General features: G+C 38.4%; 2 protein-coding genes and 1 pseudogene across 8 annotated transcripts; all 3 read right to left on the reverse strand.

The window, feature by feature from the left end:
- Positions 1-104: 104 nt before the first annotated feature.
- LOC137725856 (G-type lectin S-receptor-like serine/threonine-protein kinase At1g61480) lies at positions 105-5,175 on the reverse strand (annotated as a pseudogene). The gene is made up of 7 exons (XR_015962219.1): positions 2,511-5,175; positions 2,315-2,419; positions 1,995-2,191; positions 1,664-1,874; positions 1,237-1,474; positions 979-1,129; positions 105-904 (listed from the first exon to the last, which is right to left on the reverse strand). The product of XR_015962219.1 is annotated as a G-type lectin S-receptor-like serine/threonine-protein kinase At1g61480 (transcript).
- A 135-nt stretch (positions 5,176-5,310) lies between these two features.
- On the reverse strand, positions 5,311-10,138 carry LOC137725857 (E3 ubiquitin-protein ligase SP1). Its single transcript, XM_088693663.1, is given in 10 exon segments — positions 5,311-5,667; positions 5,875-5,957; positions 6,439-6,524; positions 6,940-7,021; positions 9,043-9,168; positions 9,301-9,384; positions 9,386-9,397; positions 9,494-9,615; positions 9,819-9,871; positions 9,998-10,138. Coding segments are annotated over 10 exon segments (975 nt in total). The 5' UTR covers positions 10,072-10,138; the 3' UTR covers positions 5,311-5,414.
- On the reverse strand, positions 7,266-15,316 carry LOC137725908 (G-type lectin S-receptor-like serine/threonine-protein kinase At1g61550). 6 transcript variants are annotated; one of them, XM_088693659.1, is made up of 12 exons: positions 13,853-15,316; positions 13,657-13,767; positions 13,359-13,534; positions 13,023-13,233; positions 12,648-12,885; positions 12,393-12,543; positions 9,998-12,305; positions 9,819-9,871; positions 9,535-9,590; positions 9,301-9,397; positions 9,043-9,168; positions 7,266-8,050 (listed from the first exon to the last, which is right to left on the reverse strand). In XM_088693659.1, the coding sequence occupies exons 1-7, from the start codon at positions 15,168-15,170 to the stop codon at positions 12,000-12,002; spliced, it is 2,511 nt and encodes an 836-aa protein (XP_088549785.1). In that variant the 5' UTR covers positions 15,171-15,316; the 3' UTR covers positions 7,266-8,050; positions 9,043-9,168; positions 9,301-9,397; positions 9,535-9,590; positions 9,819-9,871; positions 9,998-11,999. The 6 variants fall into 6 exon arrangements, with proteins under 6 accessions (XP_088549785.1, XP_088549788.1, XP_088549786.1 ...); XM_088693662.1 differs by having other exon boundaries at positions 9,494-9,590; XM_088693660.1 differs by having other exon boundaries at positions 7,266-7,932; positions 9,535-9,615.
- Positions 15,317-17,216: the final 1,900 nt, after the last annotated feature.

The following is a 17,216-nucleotide window of genomic DNA, read 5'->3' on the forward strand; positions in this document are numbered from 1 at the left end:
TGCTAGGGTTTGATGAAGGGGAACTTTGCTAGGCTTTGATACCAAATTAAAGAAAGAGCTAGGTAGGTTCTGAGATGTATGCGAGAATGTGTGAAGAAGCAATACGGCTGAATATTTTCATATATTTTACAGAGGCTAGGTAAGCCATATATACAAGTACAAGATAGAAGAGTCAAACCCTAATTCTAATCCTATAAAGATACGATCCATAATTCATGGAATAACCTTTCCTAGTTTAGACAAACACAATATTATACATTGATTACAATATATTCTTAATAATTCTCGACAGTCCTATTTATCACTAGATGAGTTAAATTTTGAGATTTGTGCCTATCTACTACACAGATCTCAAAATTTAAATTCATATAATGGTAATAAATAGGATGGTAAGCAACGTCAGCACTTGAGGGTGATGAGCAAAAATATTGCCTCAACCACAAGTGTGATTTGTTTCTAGATTTTTCACTAACATTCCATGACAACAATCTTAAGATATTTATTTAGATATTCTAGATAGTGCAGCGCTCTGACTTTTGACTTGTAAATTTGAGTAGGGACTTCAATGAGCTGGGGATGTTCTCTTTTAACACGTATTCTTTTACTATCGTCCTTCGAGAAGTGATATGGTGACTTCATTTGCAGACCAAACATGGTTATGGTGTGGTTGAATATCAGATAGAGAGTTTTGGAAGGTGAATGTAGGCTGCTTAGGCTGCGCACGATCTGTCTCACTCCTTAGCATGAAAACCACATCTGCAATGGTTGGCCTATCTGCAGCATTGTTTTGCACGCAAAGAAGCCCGATATGCATGCATCTCATCACTTCTGATGCCGAATATGAATCTGCCAATACTTCTTCTACAAAGTCCAATCCCTTGCCTTCATTCCATAAGTTCCATGCCTGAAAAAAGTTATATATGTTGGCTACAATTGCTAGACTGAACTGCTGCATCGAGTTTTCGTAGAGGAACTTACATAAGCTAGGATACCTAGCTCTTGTTCCTTGTAAAAGGAGCTGGTATTCTTTCTGCCGGCGATAATCTCCAATAGCAAGACCCCAAAGCTATAGACATCAGATTTTTCAGAAAATATCCCTCTCATGGCGTACTCTGGAGACATATAGCCACTGCACAGGCAAATTCAGTCCCACTTAATTGACAATTATGAGCTATTTATGTGTTAAACTTTAGTTGGTGAACGACGATTATGAGAATAGGAAGAAATGATGCTTACAGAGTTCCCACCACCTTCTGAGTGTTTTCTAAATTATGCGTCCCTTGAACGATGCGTGCCAGTCCAAAATCTGAAATTTTCGGGTTCATGTTCTCATCCAAGAGAATATTACTGACCTTCAAATCTCTATGTATTACCTTCAAACAGGAATCATGATGGAGATAAAGAAGTCCTCTAGCGACACCTTGAATAATATTGAAGCGTTTAGCCCAATCAAGCACTGCTCTTCTCATTGGATCTGATCGGTGCACATATTGGAAATGTAATCAATAATGCCATCCATAAGTACAGTGTGTAGATTGGTCTGATATATTACATTAAAGTCGATTTTGAGGTCTAGATACTGAAACCAACAGATGATATTGAAAGATAGGTAACAAGGAGAAATTGTAGCAAGACACAAAGATGCCGGTGAAAGAAAACTAACCGAATAGAAGAGTATCCAAGCTTCTGTTTGGCATGAACTCATAAATCAGTAACTTCTCGTCATCTTTAATGCAGCAACCCATGATCCTAACAAGATTTTTATGTTGGAGTTTAGAGATCAACATCACTTCATTCTTGAATTCTTCTATGCCTTGCCCCGAGCTACTAGACAGTCTTTTTACTGCTATTTCCTTCCCTTCTTGTAGCTTTCCCTAAAAAGAACGAAATGTTAACCACTGAATTCATGCCTGTATCTTGCAGTGGTAGGCTTGTGGCCAGTGTCGTAATACAACATTTCCCTTTAGAAATAGCAAAATAATCAAAATAATCACCTTGTAAACAGGGCCAAATCCTCCTCCCCCAAGTTTGTTGTTGATGCTGAAATTGCTGGTAGCAATTAATATGCTATCAAAATCATAGATTATAAGCTCTGATGGATCATGTTTTCTTATAAGTTCTTCGAGAGTGTCCCTTGAATTCTTAGTCGTGTCATTCAATTCAATGCGCATTGTTGTTACTTTGATGCTTCCTGATTTTGCAAATATAACAACCAAATTCAGAGTCAGAGAAACAAAAACGAAGTTATACTGATTTGGTTAATACAAAGATCGTGTTAATACATTGATTACATGCCTCTATTTCATTATCTTACCCTTTTGTTTAGCGTGTAACCTGCACAAACCGAACACTACTGCAGCGATACTGATAAAACATATAGATGTAAGGCTGACAATTAACTTTGTTTGCTTTTCTTCACCTGAAAAAAAGGAATTTGTATTACTGTTATACAAGATAGAAAAGAAGGTATATTGCTTAATAGAGTTGTGCAAGTGGATACTATCACTTACCAAATTCGGCATCTGCTAGGCGAATAAAAAGATCTACTCCACCAGTGGAAAACTGTTGAATATCTATAAGGTCCTGGGACCAGAATAAACAACCTATATTGGTAACATATGCATGAGCCAGGCAAGAACAATTATTTTGGCACTGCGTCCTGCAGCCTTGGGAATCCATATTCACAATATATTCATGAAAATCTGGTGGGTTTACGCTTTCTATTTTTTGAAACCCGTCTTCTTTTCCTCCTGAAGCAATTGGCTGACTTGTGTTACTCTCACAAAACAATTTGGCTTTCCTCACGCACCCTCCTGTCATGTTTCCCTTACCCCATTCCTCAAGTGACTTGGGTACGAACCCTTTCAAACACTTGCAGATTGGAGCTGTTAGAGAATCAGCAGCTTTGCAAACCCCAAAAGGTCCACATGTTCCGTAATAGTCGCATGGAGTCTTTTGGGCCTCCCAGTTAATACGCCAGTTCTCACCATGTTCCGATTCCATAGTCTTTAGTCTACCGTTCGAAGAGATATCCATATATACCAAATTTTTGTTATATGCACTACTACAGAAAAAGGACGCTGCTCCCTGTTGCTCATAATCAAGCACCATATGACCACTAAGATATTGATCATCCATTTCGGGTATGCCTATGAACTTTGATTTATCCCATGGACCGCTTCTCCAGTAGGGCGTTGATCCGTTAATCCGAAGGAATATCTGAGCTGGGATCTGTGGTGCCAATTCAACCAAGAATAACCCTCTTGATGGATCGTTCAAATTTTTCCAGGCAGTCAAGACATGCCGCTTTCCAGATTCACTATCAAATCCAATCAACATTCCAGGAAGAAATGTGTCACCAGGATAATCAAAGCTCTTCCATAATTGAGCTCCCATATCATCCGCAACAACGAGGTTTCCAGTGTCTAAAAGAACTGCAGCTGAGCTATACGATGACTCCGGAATATTGATTGACCATATAGATTTCTGTTTCCCATCTACAAGCTCAAGTTTCCCATTGTTAATTGCTAAACTAGCCAATGCGTCTGCAACTGCAAGAGGCTTTTCTCTGTTGGCAACCCACACAACTTTGCGAGGAAAAATATTCTTGTGCCATATTCCCACATACTTATTTTCGGAATTGTTGGGACTGAAGAAACCCAATTCGAAAATGTGGCTGGGGGAGACAAGAGTTTGTCCCTGCGCTAATGGTTGCAAAGAAGTTATGTTATATACCTCAGCACAATAATGCTGCGTCAGAAGCAAGCTTAAGAAGAATAGGAAGAACATGGAGGAATTCATAGCACTAAAAGCACTTTCGGTTCTACAATTCAGAAGAAAAAACTCCTTCAGTAGCAGATGGACCGCAGAACTTCAGGCGGAGAACACTTGGTATTGATGGTGCGGCCATTAATTGATTAATGATGATAATCCTTGGAGGTGATTGAGCAGCAAAAAAATAATCACCTGCAGAGAGAACTTTGAACTTGTCGTCGGCTGCTTCTAGATGTGATAATCGTATAAAAAAATTTGCTTATATGACCAGTTAATCAGTTATTAATATAGTTTTCTTCACCCATATAGTCAATTTGACTAAATGTGCAATAGCATTGGATCAGAACGTTAAGAAGATGTTTTTTTAGAGAATTAAGGAGATGCATCTGACGAATACAACATCAACAATATGCATCAAACAAGTGTTTTCCGGTGCTATTTATCTTCGTAATCTGATTCTTCTTAGATAGTTTGAAATTAATTTTGTTTGAATAGCCGAGATTATAAAATTCTGTATTCTCATTCAGTAACTGATAATAAGGTCACATCTGTGTTTTCGATGAAAAAGAAGCTTCTAACAAATTGCCCGAAAACCAGCAGCTTACAATGAACTTTAACTAATCTAACTAATGAACAAAGAAATGATAGAACAGTCAATTTTAACCAATCTCACTTCGTTCTAGCGGATTCCGCGCAATCTTAATAAAGAGACAAATTATGTATCACATTTTGGAATGACCGGAAAGTCATTGCATTGTGATGCAAGAATTTCCTACCGTCCTACAATCATTTTTATCCGGTAGCTTCATATGGGGAGAAAATTCACATACTATGGTTGAGGATCAGATACGGCCTGGTTCGCCGGCAGGGAGTTTTCGATCCACTTATCCAAACTACGGCTTGTGATGGCACCTCTGGTGTCAATCCAATAAAGATCACTCTCACCTTTCCCCGAAGTCAAGAAATTCGTCTATTGAATCTCAGCAGCATAAGCCGTGACGGAAATTTCCAGTTTGACATTTTATTTCAACAGCTGAGATTATAAAACTGGTTACTTTCATTCAGTAAATAATATAAGTTGACATCTGTGTTTTATACGGTGAAAGAAGCTTCTACACGAACTCTGACTGCAACCAATTTTGACAACCTGACTAATTAATATACAATACTGATAAACTAAGACCACGGCTAGTCTATTAACCAAACGGTCCAAACCTAACAACTCACGCGAGAGAGAGTTTGAGAGGTGCTTCTAGGAAGATAGTGGGCTGATTTTAATTATGATAATAAAACATAAAAAGATGAGGATTTTAATTAATAAACTAGTTCAATTTTTTTTGTTAAAATAACCGCAAGTATTGGAGATGCTTATGATAAATTGACCACTTGTAGGAGTTTATGTCATTTGGCTAGCTGAAATAGCAAAAAACTAGTAAAAAACCCACGCGTTACTACAAGACTTGAATGCACTAAGCTTAACCACATGAATAATTTTCACACAATAATTTAAAAGACGGTGTAGTACCTAAGAACTAATGAAGTGAAATTTTGCTTGCTATATATGGATATGCATGCTATAAGAAAGCATTCATTTGTAGATCGTACTGTGATAGCAGTATTATACTCATAGTTTCAAGTGGTCAGCCCACTACTCGGGGGAAAACTGAATAAGGGAGACCAGAAACGTAGAAGACATAATATTTGAGCATCTGGCAAGAATAGTAAGTTTCTGAAAAAACTAGTTGAATAACCGATTGAATGACTTTACACTTAACCCACTGGTTGAAGAGCAATTTTGGATTTTTGTTTGGTATTGTCGGACACTCCTCCACAAAGTCACTTCTTTTCCCTTCTTTTTTCTGATCACCCAGGTCGCAATCAACCTTAGAAGTCCTGAAATTAAACACCAAAACAAAATTCGATCAGCACGAAATATCAATTGGACGGGAGTCGAAAGCAAATCTATGACTTTAGCAAACATGCATATTATTTTCTTAGTCCAAATATGAATTTGACATCATCTCGTGTAAAACCACCAACCAATATCACCTCTCAAAGAAATTATACATAGATTATACATAGAAGAAAACGAATGCTTACCCAACAATCTCTGAATTTAATTGCAGATTGTTCAATTGTGAACCGGAATCTGTGCTTTCTTTCCCTCTCGACTTTGAACTCTGCTTCATTTTTTACAAAAATCACAAATCAAATCAACAAAAATTAATTAAAAACTTCATCTTGGTAATCGAAAAGCGAAGATTAAATACCCAAAATATACTAATTTCAAAAACCTAAACACAAATCAAATCACCATAATACATCCGGAAAAGCCCAAGTTTCAAAAACCTAAACACCATAATTATATTGGGAAAAATCTTAAATCCTTCATTGCAACAAACCCCAAAACCCAATTACTGTTCCAGGTGGCATGCACAGTTTTTTGTTATAAGAAAAGAGTAACCCCAATCCCAAATTAAGCAGAGAAATCACTTCATAATCCCTAAATACTGGAAAGAAGGAATCTTTGAAAGGGAAGCTTCCGGGTGGCATACATATATTTTTATTATAAGAAAAAAGTAACCCCAATTCCAAATTAAGCAGAGAAATCACTTCATAATCCCTAAATACTGGAAAGAATGAATCTTTGAAAAGGAAGCTCACCACTGCTATCATAGGGCGTGAGCACAGACAGCTTTGGAGGCTGCAAACAAAAGCCCCAAAAAACAAAAAACCAGGGTCTCCTGAAACTGAAAACAAAACCAAATTAAACAACCACACGTAGAATCACAGGCTACAAACAAAACCCCCAACACAATCCCAAATGGAAGGAAAGGGTAAATGCAAGAAGAAGAGATGTGACAGAGGGAGAGATACAATCCCTCAACCCCACCCTCTCTGTGCAGCCAACACACTTGTTCCCTCAACCCTACCCTCAAACCGAGCACCCAATCAACTCTCTTTCTGTCCCCCCTAATCGTGCACCCACCCTCACCCTTTCTCTGCAACCAACCCCCTCCCCTATCTCCCCCAAATCACGCCCCCACAACATCCCATCAGTGAAGAATCAAATCCAAAAGTAAATTGCAGTTACCTATTATGGTAGGATTAAAATAAGAATCTCCAAATAGAAAGACAAAGGATATAATACAACAGATAGCTCACCAAAAAGGTGTAGCCCTTTCACAATGGTGATACATTTCCGCTTATTACACATGGCTTTTTCAATTGTAATTTCTTGCTTCTCCTGTAGAAATAAAAACACAACAGAACAGATTTCATTAACCACTCATACCTATTCCATCTCTATCTATATATAAATATTGATTATGATCACATTTTGATCATCGACATAAAATACAAATCATTGTATATTTGCACAATCAAATATTTATGGAACTCACAACCGAGAGCCAGAGCTTCAATTCCTGTGAAACCACCCTTCTCTCAAACCCTTGGCGACAAATTCTTACATCATCTATACCGTAAACTTGATCAATCAATCAAAGATTTATAAAACTTTTGAATTTTAACCTCAATTACAACATGCAGACCCAAAATTGATCCAAATCAAAGTTGAAGAATCCTAATAAGAACAAAGGCGCTAAACTATAGAACTTGGGTATTTCTTAAAACCCCAAACCCATGATATTTTAAATCCTTAAATTTTCTGAGCACCGAAACACTATCAAACTAACATGATTAAACAAATTGCTAATTACAAATGGGGAAAACTACAGCCCATGGGTAGTTCCTAAAATCCCATCATGTTTTCAATTCCAAAATTTCTCGTCATTTAGGAAACCCACTAAGCTTGTCTGCCCTGTACTGTGCACCTAATAATGGAAAGAAAAAAATAAGATAAAAAATTACATAGCTATTGGGCCATAACTGCATCCTATCTAAAACGCACTAAAATGCCAGAGATAAAGTTTGGAACTCAGCATTGTATAACATTTACAGATGACAACCAATGTAAATTTGTGAAAAGCGAAACCACCCCATTGTTTTGAATGTTGTTATTTTGGAAAACCTTGCAAATCACAATGAATAGCATCTGATAACCTTAAATAGGGCCGAGAATTTCAACTCACCATCCTCCTTTAGCACAGAGCAACTCGCTTCCTTAGCAAAGTAACAAACCGGAATAACACACTCCTGTTGAAGAATGTATCCATTGCCAAAAGAAAGTGCACATTAAAGAGCACCAAAAAGCCAAACACTTTCAAGACTGTCAAACAAATTTCAGTTCAAGGGTTTGAACCCATTGATCTTACTGCAAACATACAAAGGACAGAAGTAAAAATGCAGAACGAAAACTCTTAAAAATACAAACTTAAAATATTACCCATCATGCTAGCCGCTTCTTCTAACAGAATTACTTTCACCTTTCTAATATCATAGTATTTTTTTTCATTTCTGCAATCAATATCGTCCAATCTTTGAATTTTTCATTAAATTGGATGGTAGACTGTAGAGCCTAAAAAATGTTAGGCAGGCTGCTACAAAGATAGTAAAGCCCAACAGCTCCCTCTAACTCGCCAATTGCTAAACGTTAAATTTCTTGAACTACACAACCTATGACAAATACCCGAACAGTTAGAGAACACTGGACATTCGTTGTACTCAATCTGCATATATCCCAGGACCAAGAGAGTTATGAAGAAACAGAAATGAAACTGTACATAAGGTATACAGCAGGGAACAAACACTATGAAACTGGCACTCAAGTACTGTAAGGAAAATCAGATTAGCATTCATCTAACCAGAGCTTCTAGCTGCTAACAATTAGTTGTTAAAACCCTAACACTAATCAAGCAATCCTGCACATATATCTAGCATTCTTCGCATCCCGCCACTAATAAAATGCATTCAAGCGCGTAGTAGCAGCTTACGTATGATAAACAGAAAAAGGAAATGGAAACATGAGTTTAGTAAAAATGAGAATAAATCAAATAAAGCCGAAAAAGAAAGACTGGTACAAGAGCTGCATAAATTAAATAGCTTTCTACAACATACAAAAGAGATTGAGAAATCTAATTCAGCAATTCCTTTTCCTAATTAGGTCTGGTAATTTAGCCAAAACCTTAGTACATCCTTTAAAAAATAAAACTCACAGCCCCTGTTTGGTTGCAGAGAAAACGAAGTATGGAAAAATAGACAATATATTTCCATTAAATTACTCAGTTAAATCAAATAACAGGTCCTTTCCATGAAATGAAAAACAAATCATTCAGAATTATATAACAATTACTAAACTAAGTAAACCTTGAGGCCTTGGAGATAATCTAATGTCCAACGTATGAACTCTTCAAATACCTAACTTGCAACCGGCAACACAAATCCTGTGGCAGCTCGTGCTCCCACCACAAACACACGACCAGGTCCATCATCCTGATAAAATAAAATAAAAAAATTCCAGGAACCACCATCATATCCAGTTAGTCAAATTTCAGCTCCAAGTGAATTAAAAATAATATTTACTCTATAAGCACAAGAAGGGGCATGTAGAGAGAGAATTCTCACCAAGTACCAGGGAACTTCTTTACTCATTGAAAGCATCAAAGCATAATCCTGTATCCATGAGCCAGCACCATTGTGTTTCAAAAAAATGTTGTTCTGCCTGAAGAAGATAAACAATATAGTTAATTACCAATCACACGAAAACACAACCAACGAAAGCATCCAAATATGTTCTTTCGAGTTATGATTTGTGTACTGTTTCCTCCACAACTACGCCTCGTAAAACAGTGAACTCACAGTTGATGGGGGTTTCAGAGCTAACTCTCCCCGAAACCGCAACCACCAATGGCAATCTACATTCAGAATCCAACAATTTTGCTGAAAAGTCAAAGTAGAAATCAACTCCACTTCAGGGAACAAATCCAAACAAACTAACGGCTAGCACCAGAAAAGTAAATAAATCTATAAATCTTCTCCCACCAAATGTTCCACATGAAAATGCATTTGATTCAAGCAAGGCACCAAAACAAAAAAAAAATGAAGCAAAAACTAATCTTTCAGTTTTGAAGAAAGGCGCATACCCAATTCCTTTAACTGATTAATCCGAGTGGCAGATTTAAGAATCTCTGCATCCCTGTGTAATCACAAAACACCAAAGTTCAACATACCAACAAAAAAAAGTTACTGACAACTTAGAAATGTGCAATTTGATCATCAGTAAAGCTAATTTGATATCGAAAAACAGAGAGAATAAACTGACCTGCCACTGCTCCTGCCAAGAAGGTAAAGAGCAGCTCCACTCAGACAACAACTCAATCCACCCCAAGGTAGCATTTTTAACCACCGCAACGATCGATAAACTAATTCCAAACCCTTGCGCTATTGCCCTCCGCCTTGTTACGCAATACCGGAAGCACCAGGGCTCAAAAACCGGACCCAGAAAGAAATCATACGCGAAAGACTGATCTTTTACGGTGAATTTGATGGAAAGATATGGAATTGAAGTGGGAATTAGGGATTTTGGGAGAGAAAGAGGGTGATATTATAGGGAAATAGGAAGTCGCAAAGAAAGGGTTCTGGAAAATTTCTGTTTGTTTTCCGGAAAGTTGAAGAGGAAGGAAATTGGGAAGGGGGATTAGGGAATTTACAGTGAGCGAGCGGGGGGAGGTCATATTGTAGGGAAATAGGAACTCGCAAAGGAAGGGTTCTGGAATTTTCTGTTTGTTTCCCGGGAAAGTTGAAAATGAAAGAAATTGGGAGGGGAGATCGGAGCTTAGGGTTTCAGGAAGCAAACGGAAGACGAAGTGCATTTCCATCCCCCACCCTTTCTACGATGGTCGACACATACCCGTAGCTCCCATCTCTCTCCAATCCGTCAGTCCCTCTGTCCCCCTCCTCTCCTCCCCCCAACAACCTTCTGACCGATGCATCAACCACAGGACGCCCACCCCCATGTCCCTCCCGAAAATCCTCACCCGAAATCCCGGCGAACCTCTCCCTCTCAACCCTTCTGTCGCCCTTCCCTCTCTCCCCGAGTCAAAAGCCCAGATCCAGCCCAAAGAGTGAAGACCCGTTCTTAAGCCCAGTGGCTATCTTGTAAATGAAGCGAAGTTTGGGCTGAAATCAGCGCGGTGGTAAACTCAGGCAAAATTTCAGAGTGCGGTTGGCCCCCCTACTTTTTTTTGTTTTTTTGGGATAAAACCTTTTGCGAAGAAATGAGACAATTTTATTTCAAACACACACTAGATTACAAAGAAAGGCCCACATACAAAAAAGTATCAGACACACAAATTGACCTCCCAACAAGCCCAACAAAGTTCAACAAAAGAGCCCAACACTAGAGACAAAACAAAAGACGTTTCTTGACCCTAGCATCCATCACCTTCAAAGTTTTCCTGATCAACCCAGAACCAATCTTCCTGCCAACGCCAAATCCAATCGAGCAACTCCATGGAACCCAACCACGAAAGCTGTCTTGATTGCCCCAATCTCAGCTAGAAGTGGAAGAAGTCTGTGGGAACACCCCAAACGACAGTGCCATAGAAGGCAGACAGAGAGAGGGAGGTGGTGTTGTAAACACCCAAGCCGATGAGTCCACCAAAGGTCTACACACCCTCTCAAAAGATTGCAAAAATTTGCGTTGAAATTTGACTACAAATCGAATTGAAAGTATTTGGGGAAGATAGGCTTTGGGTAGAAACATTTTGGTTGAATCAGGAAGAACTGGGGAGAAAATTAACGTAAAAACTAAGAAATAGACAGCGAAATGAAAAGCTCTCTTCCGACCCCCACCACAGCGAGGATCGTCTGCAACGATGTTATACGGTGGAGAAATTACTCACACAGATGGTGGAAAAGACTCTCAAGAAGAGAGAAGGAACTCTCACATGGAGAGAATTTGAATTTTCCCCAAGATCCTTTGTTCTCCCCCCTACTTTAGACTAAAGCAATTAGTATTGAAGATCTTTTGATTATTCTTACTATTCAGTTTAAAAGATTTTAACATTTTAAAGTAATTTGTATACTAATTAGAATTTAGAATAGATTTAAATTAAGATATAACTATTTTACAAACAACAAAGTATGGTTAATAATTGACCATTGTTTGTCAAGCAATTAAATTAATAGCACACAACCACACAAGCATTTTTTTTTTTAAGCACAACAATACCAAACTAGCCCTAACTTGACTTGTAGGTGTAAGAACTTTTCAAAATAATGGTCGAAATTCGTTGCATTGTGATGCGACGGTATGGGATTGCTTATCGTCCTGCAATCATTGTTATGGTAGCGTTATCCACAGAGAAAATGTTGTTGTAATGTGGGTGAGGATCATAGACTGATGGGTTTTCGAAATTTGTAAATATAGGCTGCTTAGGTGGTGGAAGATCCTTCTCATTACTTAGCGCGAAAACTACATCCAGCATGGTAGGCCTATCTGCAGCCTTGTCCTGCACACAAAGAAGCCCGATATGCATGCATGTCGTTGCTTCTGATGAGGAATAAGAATCGGCCAACACTTCATCTACAAATTCCAATCCCCTGCCTTCATTCCATAAGTGCCATGCCTGACAAAATTCATATATATTGGCCACAATTTCTAAACTGATCTGCTCATAACTTCAAAGTTTATCAGATTTAGAGTATGAGCTTACATAAGATAGGAAGCCTAGCTGTTCTTCGTTGTGATAGAAGCTGGTACTCTTCCTACCCCTAAGAATCTCCAATAGCAAGACGCCGAAGCTATAGACATCAGATTTTTCAGAAAACATTCCGCCCATGGCATACTCCGGAGACATATAACCACTGACAAGCAATTCATTAATTAGTATTTAGCTATAATATTTCTTCTTTGTGTACTGTCTTAAGAAAACTGTTCTTCCATTAAGAGGCAAAGAAATGATGCTTACAGTGTTCCCACAACCTTGTGAGTATTTGCTGGACTCTGTGTTGCTTCAATGATTCGTGACAATCCAAAATCTGAAATTTTTGGGTTCATTTTCTCATCCAAGAGAATGTTACTGACTTTCAAATCTCTATGTATTATTTTCAAACAGGAATCACGATGGAGATAAAGAAGCCCTCTAGCGACACCCAGAATAATATTGAAGCGTCTACCCCAATCAAGCACTGCTCTCTGTGTTGGATCTAATCACAATACCCATTAAAAATGTACAATTTAAAACAAATAGAACAGAGATTACCAATACCTTAGTTAAAGAACGCGACAGCTAACGAAAAGAAATTGTAGCAAGACATAAAGAGTGCCAGTGAAAGAAACTAACTGAATAGAAGAGTATCCAAGCTTCTGTTTGGCATGAACTCATAAATCAGTAACTTCTCGTCGTCTTTAACGCAGCAACCCAAGATCCTAACAAGATTTTTATGTTGGAGTTTGGAGATCAACAGCACTTCATTCTTGAACTCTTCCATGCCCTGCCCTGAGCTACTAGATAGTCTTTTTACTGCTATTTCCTTCCCTTCTTGCAGCTTACCCTACACGAGGCCGGTGAAAGATTAATCATTAGATTCATATCTGTATCTTGCAGTTGTATACTTGTAGGCTTGTAGCTGTTGTGATAATATACTATAGATAGAGAAAAATATGAATGCTCAATCACCTTGTAAACAGGGCCAAATCCCCCTTCCCCGAGTTTATTTGTGATACTGAAATTGTTTGTTGCGATTAATATGCTATCGAAATTATAGATGAACAGCTCTGATGGATCATGCTTTCCAATATATTCTTGAAGAGTGTCTCTTCCGTTCTCAATTGTATCAGTTAATTTGGCGTTTCCTGATATGGAAAACAGAAGAATAAAAAACGAGTCAGATCAGCAGACTAACAAAAAATTCAGATCAAACCAAGCATTTTTTGCTAGTTTGCTCATATCAATCACATCCGCCTCATTCTCTTACCCTTTTTATTATTAGCTTGCAACCTGTGGAAACCGAACCCTAGGGCACCCAAGATACTAATCAAACAAATTGCTGTGAGGCTGGCAATTAACTTTATTGGCTTTCCTTCACCTGAAAAAATTGTATTTGTAACAGAAAAGTTGTGTAAAACATATACCTAGCTAATTGGAGCTGTACAAGCAATGTTATTATTTACCAAGTTCTGAGCGGTCCAGGCGAATAAAAAGATCTTCTCCGCCATAGGCAAATTCCTGTATATCAAGAAGGTCTTTGGACCAGACCAAACATCCTATGTTATCAACATATGCATAAGCCAGGCAAGAACAATTGTTTAGGCACTGTGTCCTGCATTTTGGTGCATCTGAAATCGGGATCTGGATATATTCATGAAAATCTGGTACTTTTAACTGCGACATCTTCAAAAACCCATCTTCATTTCTTCTCGAAGCGACTGACTGACTTGTATTAGTCTCACAAAACAATTTGGTTTGCCTCACACACCCTCCTGTCCTGTTTCCTTTGCTCCATTCCTCGTGTGACTTTGGTACAAACCCTTTCAAACACTTGCATATTGGAGTTGTTGGAGATTCAGAACGTTTGCAAATCCCAAAAGGTCCGCATGCTGCATACTTATCACATGAATTATTTTGTGATACAAAGTTAAGAATCCAGTTCTCTCCACTTTGAGAATACTTAAAATTAATTGTACCGTCTGAAGAGATGTCCATGTATGCCAACATGTCCCCGTAATTATAAGAATTATAAGAATAATACTTTGTTCCTTCCTCTGCATTATCATCTAATCTGAATCCACTTGTATATGCATCATTTGTACCTGGCAGCCCGATGAACGTTGATTTATCCCATGGCCCGGTTCTCCAGTAGGGAGTTGATCCATTAATCCAAACTACAATCTGTGATGGCACCTGTGGTGTCAATCCAACCATGAACATCCCCGTCGATGGATCACTCTCACTTTTCCAGGAAGTCAGGAAATTCGTCTCTCCAGATTTGCTATCGAACCCCAGCAGCATACTTGGTAGAAGTGTGTCGCTAGGATAATCAAAACTCTGCCACAACTGTTCAGCTCCGACGTCATCATCTTTTACAACAAAGTTTCCGGTGTCTAAAAGAGCTGCAGCTGAACCATTAGATAGCACCGAAATATTCGTTGACCAAAGAGGATTCTGTTTTCCGTCTACAAGCTCCAGATTCCCCTTGCTGCTTATTCTCAAACTAGCCAAGGTGTCTGAAGCTGCAATCGGCTTTTCTCTGTTGGCCACCCATACAACTTTTCGAGGAAAAATACTCTTGTGCCATATCCCCACATACTTGTTATTACCGGAATTATTATTAGGACTGAAGAATCCCAATTCGAAAACCTGGCGGGGGGAGACAAGAGTTTGTCCCTCTGATAATGGGTGTGCAGGACTTATCGCGTAAACTTCGGCACAATGGTGCCGTGACAGAAGAAGCAAGCTGAAGAAGAATAGGAAGAACATGGAGGAATTCATAGCACTAACATTGAAATTCCCTGAAAAGAAATACGATCAAACATTGAAATACTGTTTTGGGCTAAAATTCAGATGAAATAAATTTCTCAATAGTACGTGGATGATTCACGTTGCAAGAATATTAGACTACTCGGTAAACTTCAACTAATGCAGTCAAAGTCATGCAGAAGACTTTGATATAGATTTTGGCTCCTTCTGGACACACCTAACGTTCATTATGAGAATGCTACCACTAGTTTCTCACTCACGTGGCGAATTAACTGAGAGCAGTTGGATCTCCTGCAGACCTAAAATATCATATACATATATATATATATATATATATATATATATATATATAGGTTAAATATGATTGTTGGGGTGCCTATTCCATGAACGGTGAACGGGACAAGATACATTAAGTAGATCATTACCGGTGCTACGATGTGTTTGTACTGCTGCTTGAATGTTGTTTTCTGAGAATTAAAGTGCTTTTGTTCGTGATTTTCTTTTTTGGTAGTTCCGAATTTTACATCTTGAAATTTTTATTTTACTAGCCGACATAAGCATCCGGCTTGATCAAAATCATTACAAAAACAAGTCGAAGGCAATCTGCATTGCGGGCAGTGTCATCTCTTTGTTTGCCCACTCATATCATGCTTGCCATTGCCATTCCACATGCATGATCCATTCGTATTTATAGTGGAAAATATATAAGGTTAAGAAGAAGAATTCCTTAAAATGTTTCGATCATCTTTCAACTCAGTCTACCACTGTACTAATTAAATAGCAGATTTGCGGTCTACAAGATGCAGAAATTTTACACGTGCAGTAACCTTGCTTGTCTTTACACGTTCAAGCAGCAAAATCCATTGCATTGTAATGTAACAACGTTCTATTGCTTACCGACCTTCGATCACGGTTATGGTAGCTTCATTTGCAGAGAAAATATTGTCATATTGGGGTTGAGGATCATAGACTGAGTTTCGGAAATTAGAAAATATAGGCTGCTTAGGTAGTGGAAGATCCGTCTCACTACTTAGTGTGAAAACTACGTCCGGCATGGTTGGCCTATCTTCAGACTTGTCCTTGTTGAATAAAAAGAGTATCCAAGATAACTTTAATGATCCCAAGAAGAAGAAAATAGAGCACACTCTTAAAGAAAGCTCACAAAACAAACTAATTAGCAAAGCTTTTCTTATTTAGCTCTAGGCTTTGTTTTTCCTTGGATGATTTACAATGCTTGGGGACTTGGGTATTTATAGCAAACCAAATGAAAGCTACACCACACACTTAATTAAACTAAGATTTCCAACTACCACACAAAACACATTAATTGCACCTAATTATGTTGTCTTCCACACAACCTTACCTAACTTTGCAATTGTAAGCAATTACATCATCAAACTAGATATGGACTTGGACTTTAGATTGGGTTGTGGATTACTTATGGTTTTGGGCTTGACATTGATTCTCAACACTCCCCCTCAACGTCAGCTCTCATTCTTTGCACTGTGCTGAGCAGACAGCGAAAAATTTCGAGTTTGCCTGTACTCAAACTTTTTGTGAACAAGTCCGCAACTTGATCATTCGTCTTGACCTGTCTCATCTCAATCTCTTCTTGCAGAACCTTTTCTCTGATAAAGTGGTAATGTACATCCACATGCTTAGTTCTTGCATGAAAGACTGGATTTTCCGCCAAGCGAATTGCCGATTGGTTATCACAGTACAATGGTACTGGATAATCTACTAATTGATGTAGATCACTCATCAACTGTACCAGCCATGCATTCTCTTGAGCTGCCATTGCTGCTGCTCTATACTCTGCTTCTGTGGTTGACAAAGATACCGTTTGCTGTCTCTTGCTACACCAAGAGATGGTTCCAGAACCAAGCTTAAACACATACCCAGTTGTTGATCTCCTGGTGTCATGATCTCCCGCATAGCCAGCATTACAGTAACCAACTAACTTGCAGTCTTCACCTTCCTTGTACAAAAGACCATAGTCAATTGTACTCTTCACATATCTCAGTATTTGTCGAACTGCTTCCAAGTGAGGCTTCTTTG

Source organism: Pyrus communis, chromosome 5, assembly GCF_041283825.1.
Source record: "Pyrus communis isolate YQ-2024b chromosome 5, ASM4128382v1, whole genome shotgun sequence".
In the NCBI taxonomy this organism is placed as follows: Eukaryota; Viridiplantae; Streptophyta; class Magnoliopsida; order Rosales; family Rosaceae; genus Pyrus; species Pyrus communis.

What these genes read in the sequence shown, in the direction of transcription:
- LOC137725908 (XM_068464747.2), bottom strand. Translation starts at nt 15,170, where the DNA reads ATGAATTCCTCCATGTTCTTCCTATTCTTCTTCAGCTTGCTTCTTCTG. An exon ending in GCAAGCTAATAATAAAAAGG is followed by an intron (nt 13,535 to 13,656) that starts GTAAGAGAATGA and finishes TTTCCATATCAG; the next exon opens with GAAACGCCAAATTAACTGAT. An exon ending in CACAAGGTTGTGGGAACACT is followed by an intron (nt 12,544 to 12,647) that starts GTAAGCATCATT and finishes ATTGCTTGTCAG; the next exon opens with TGGTTATATGTCTCCGGAGT.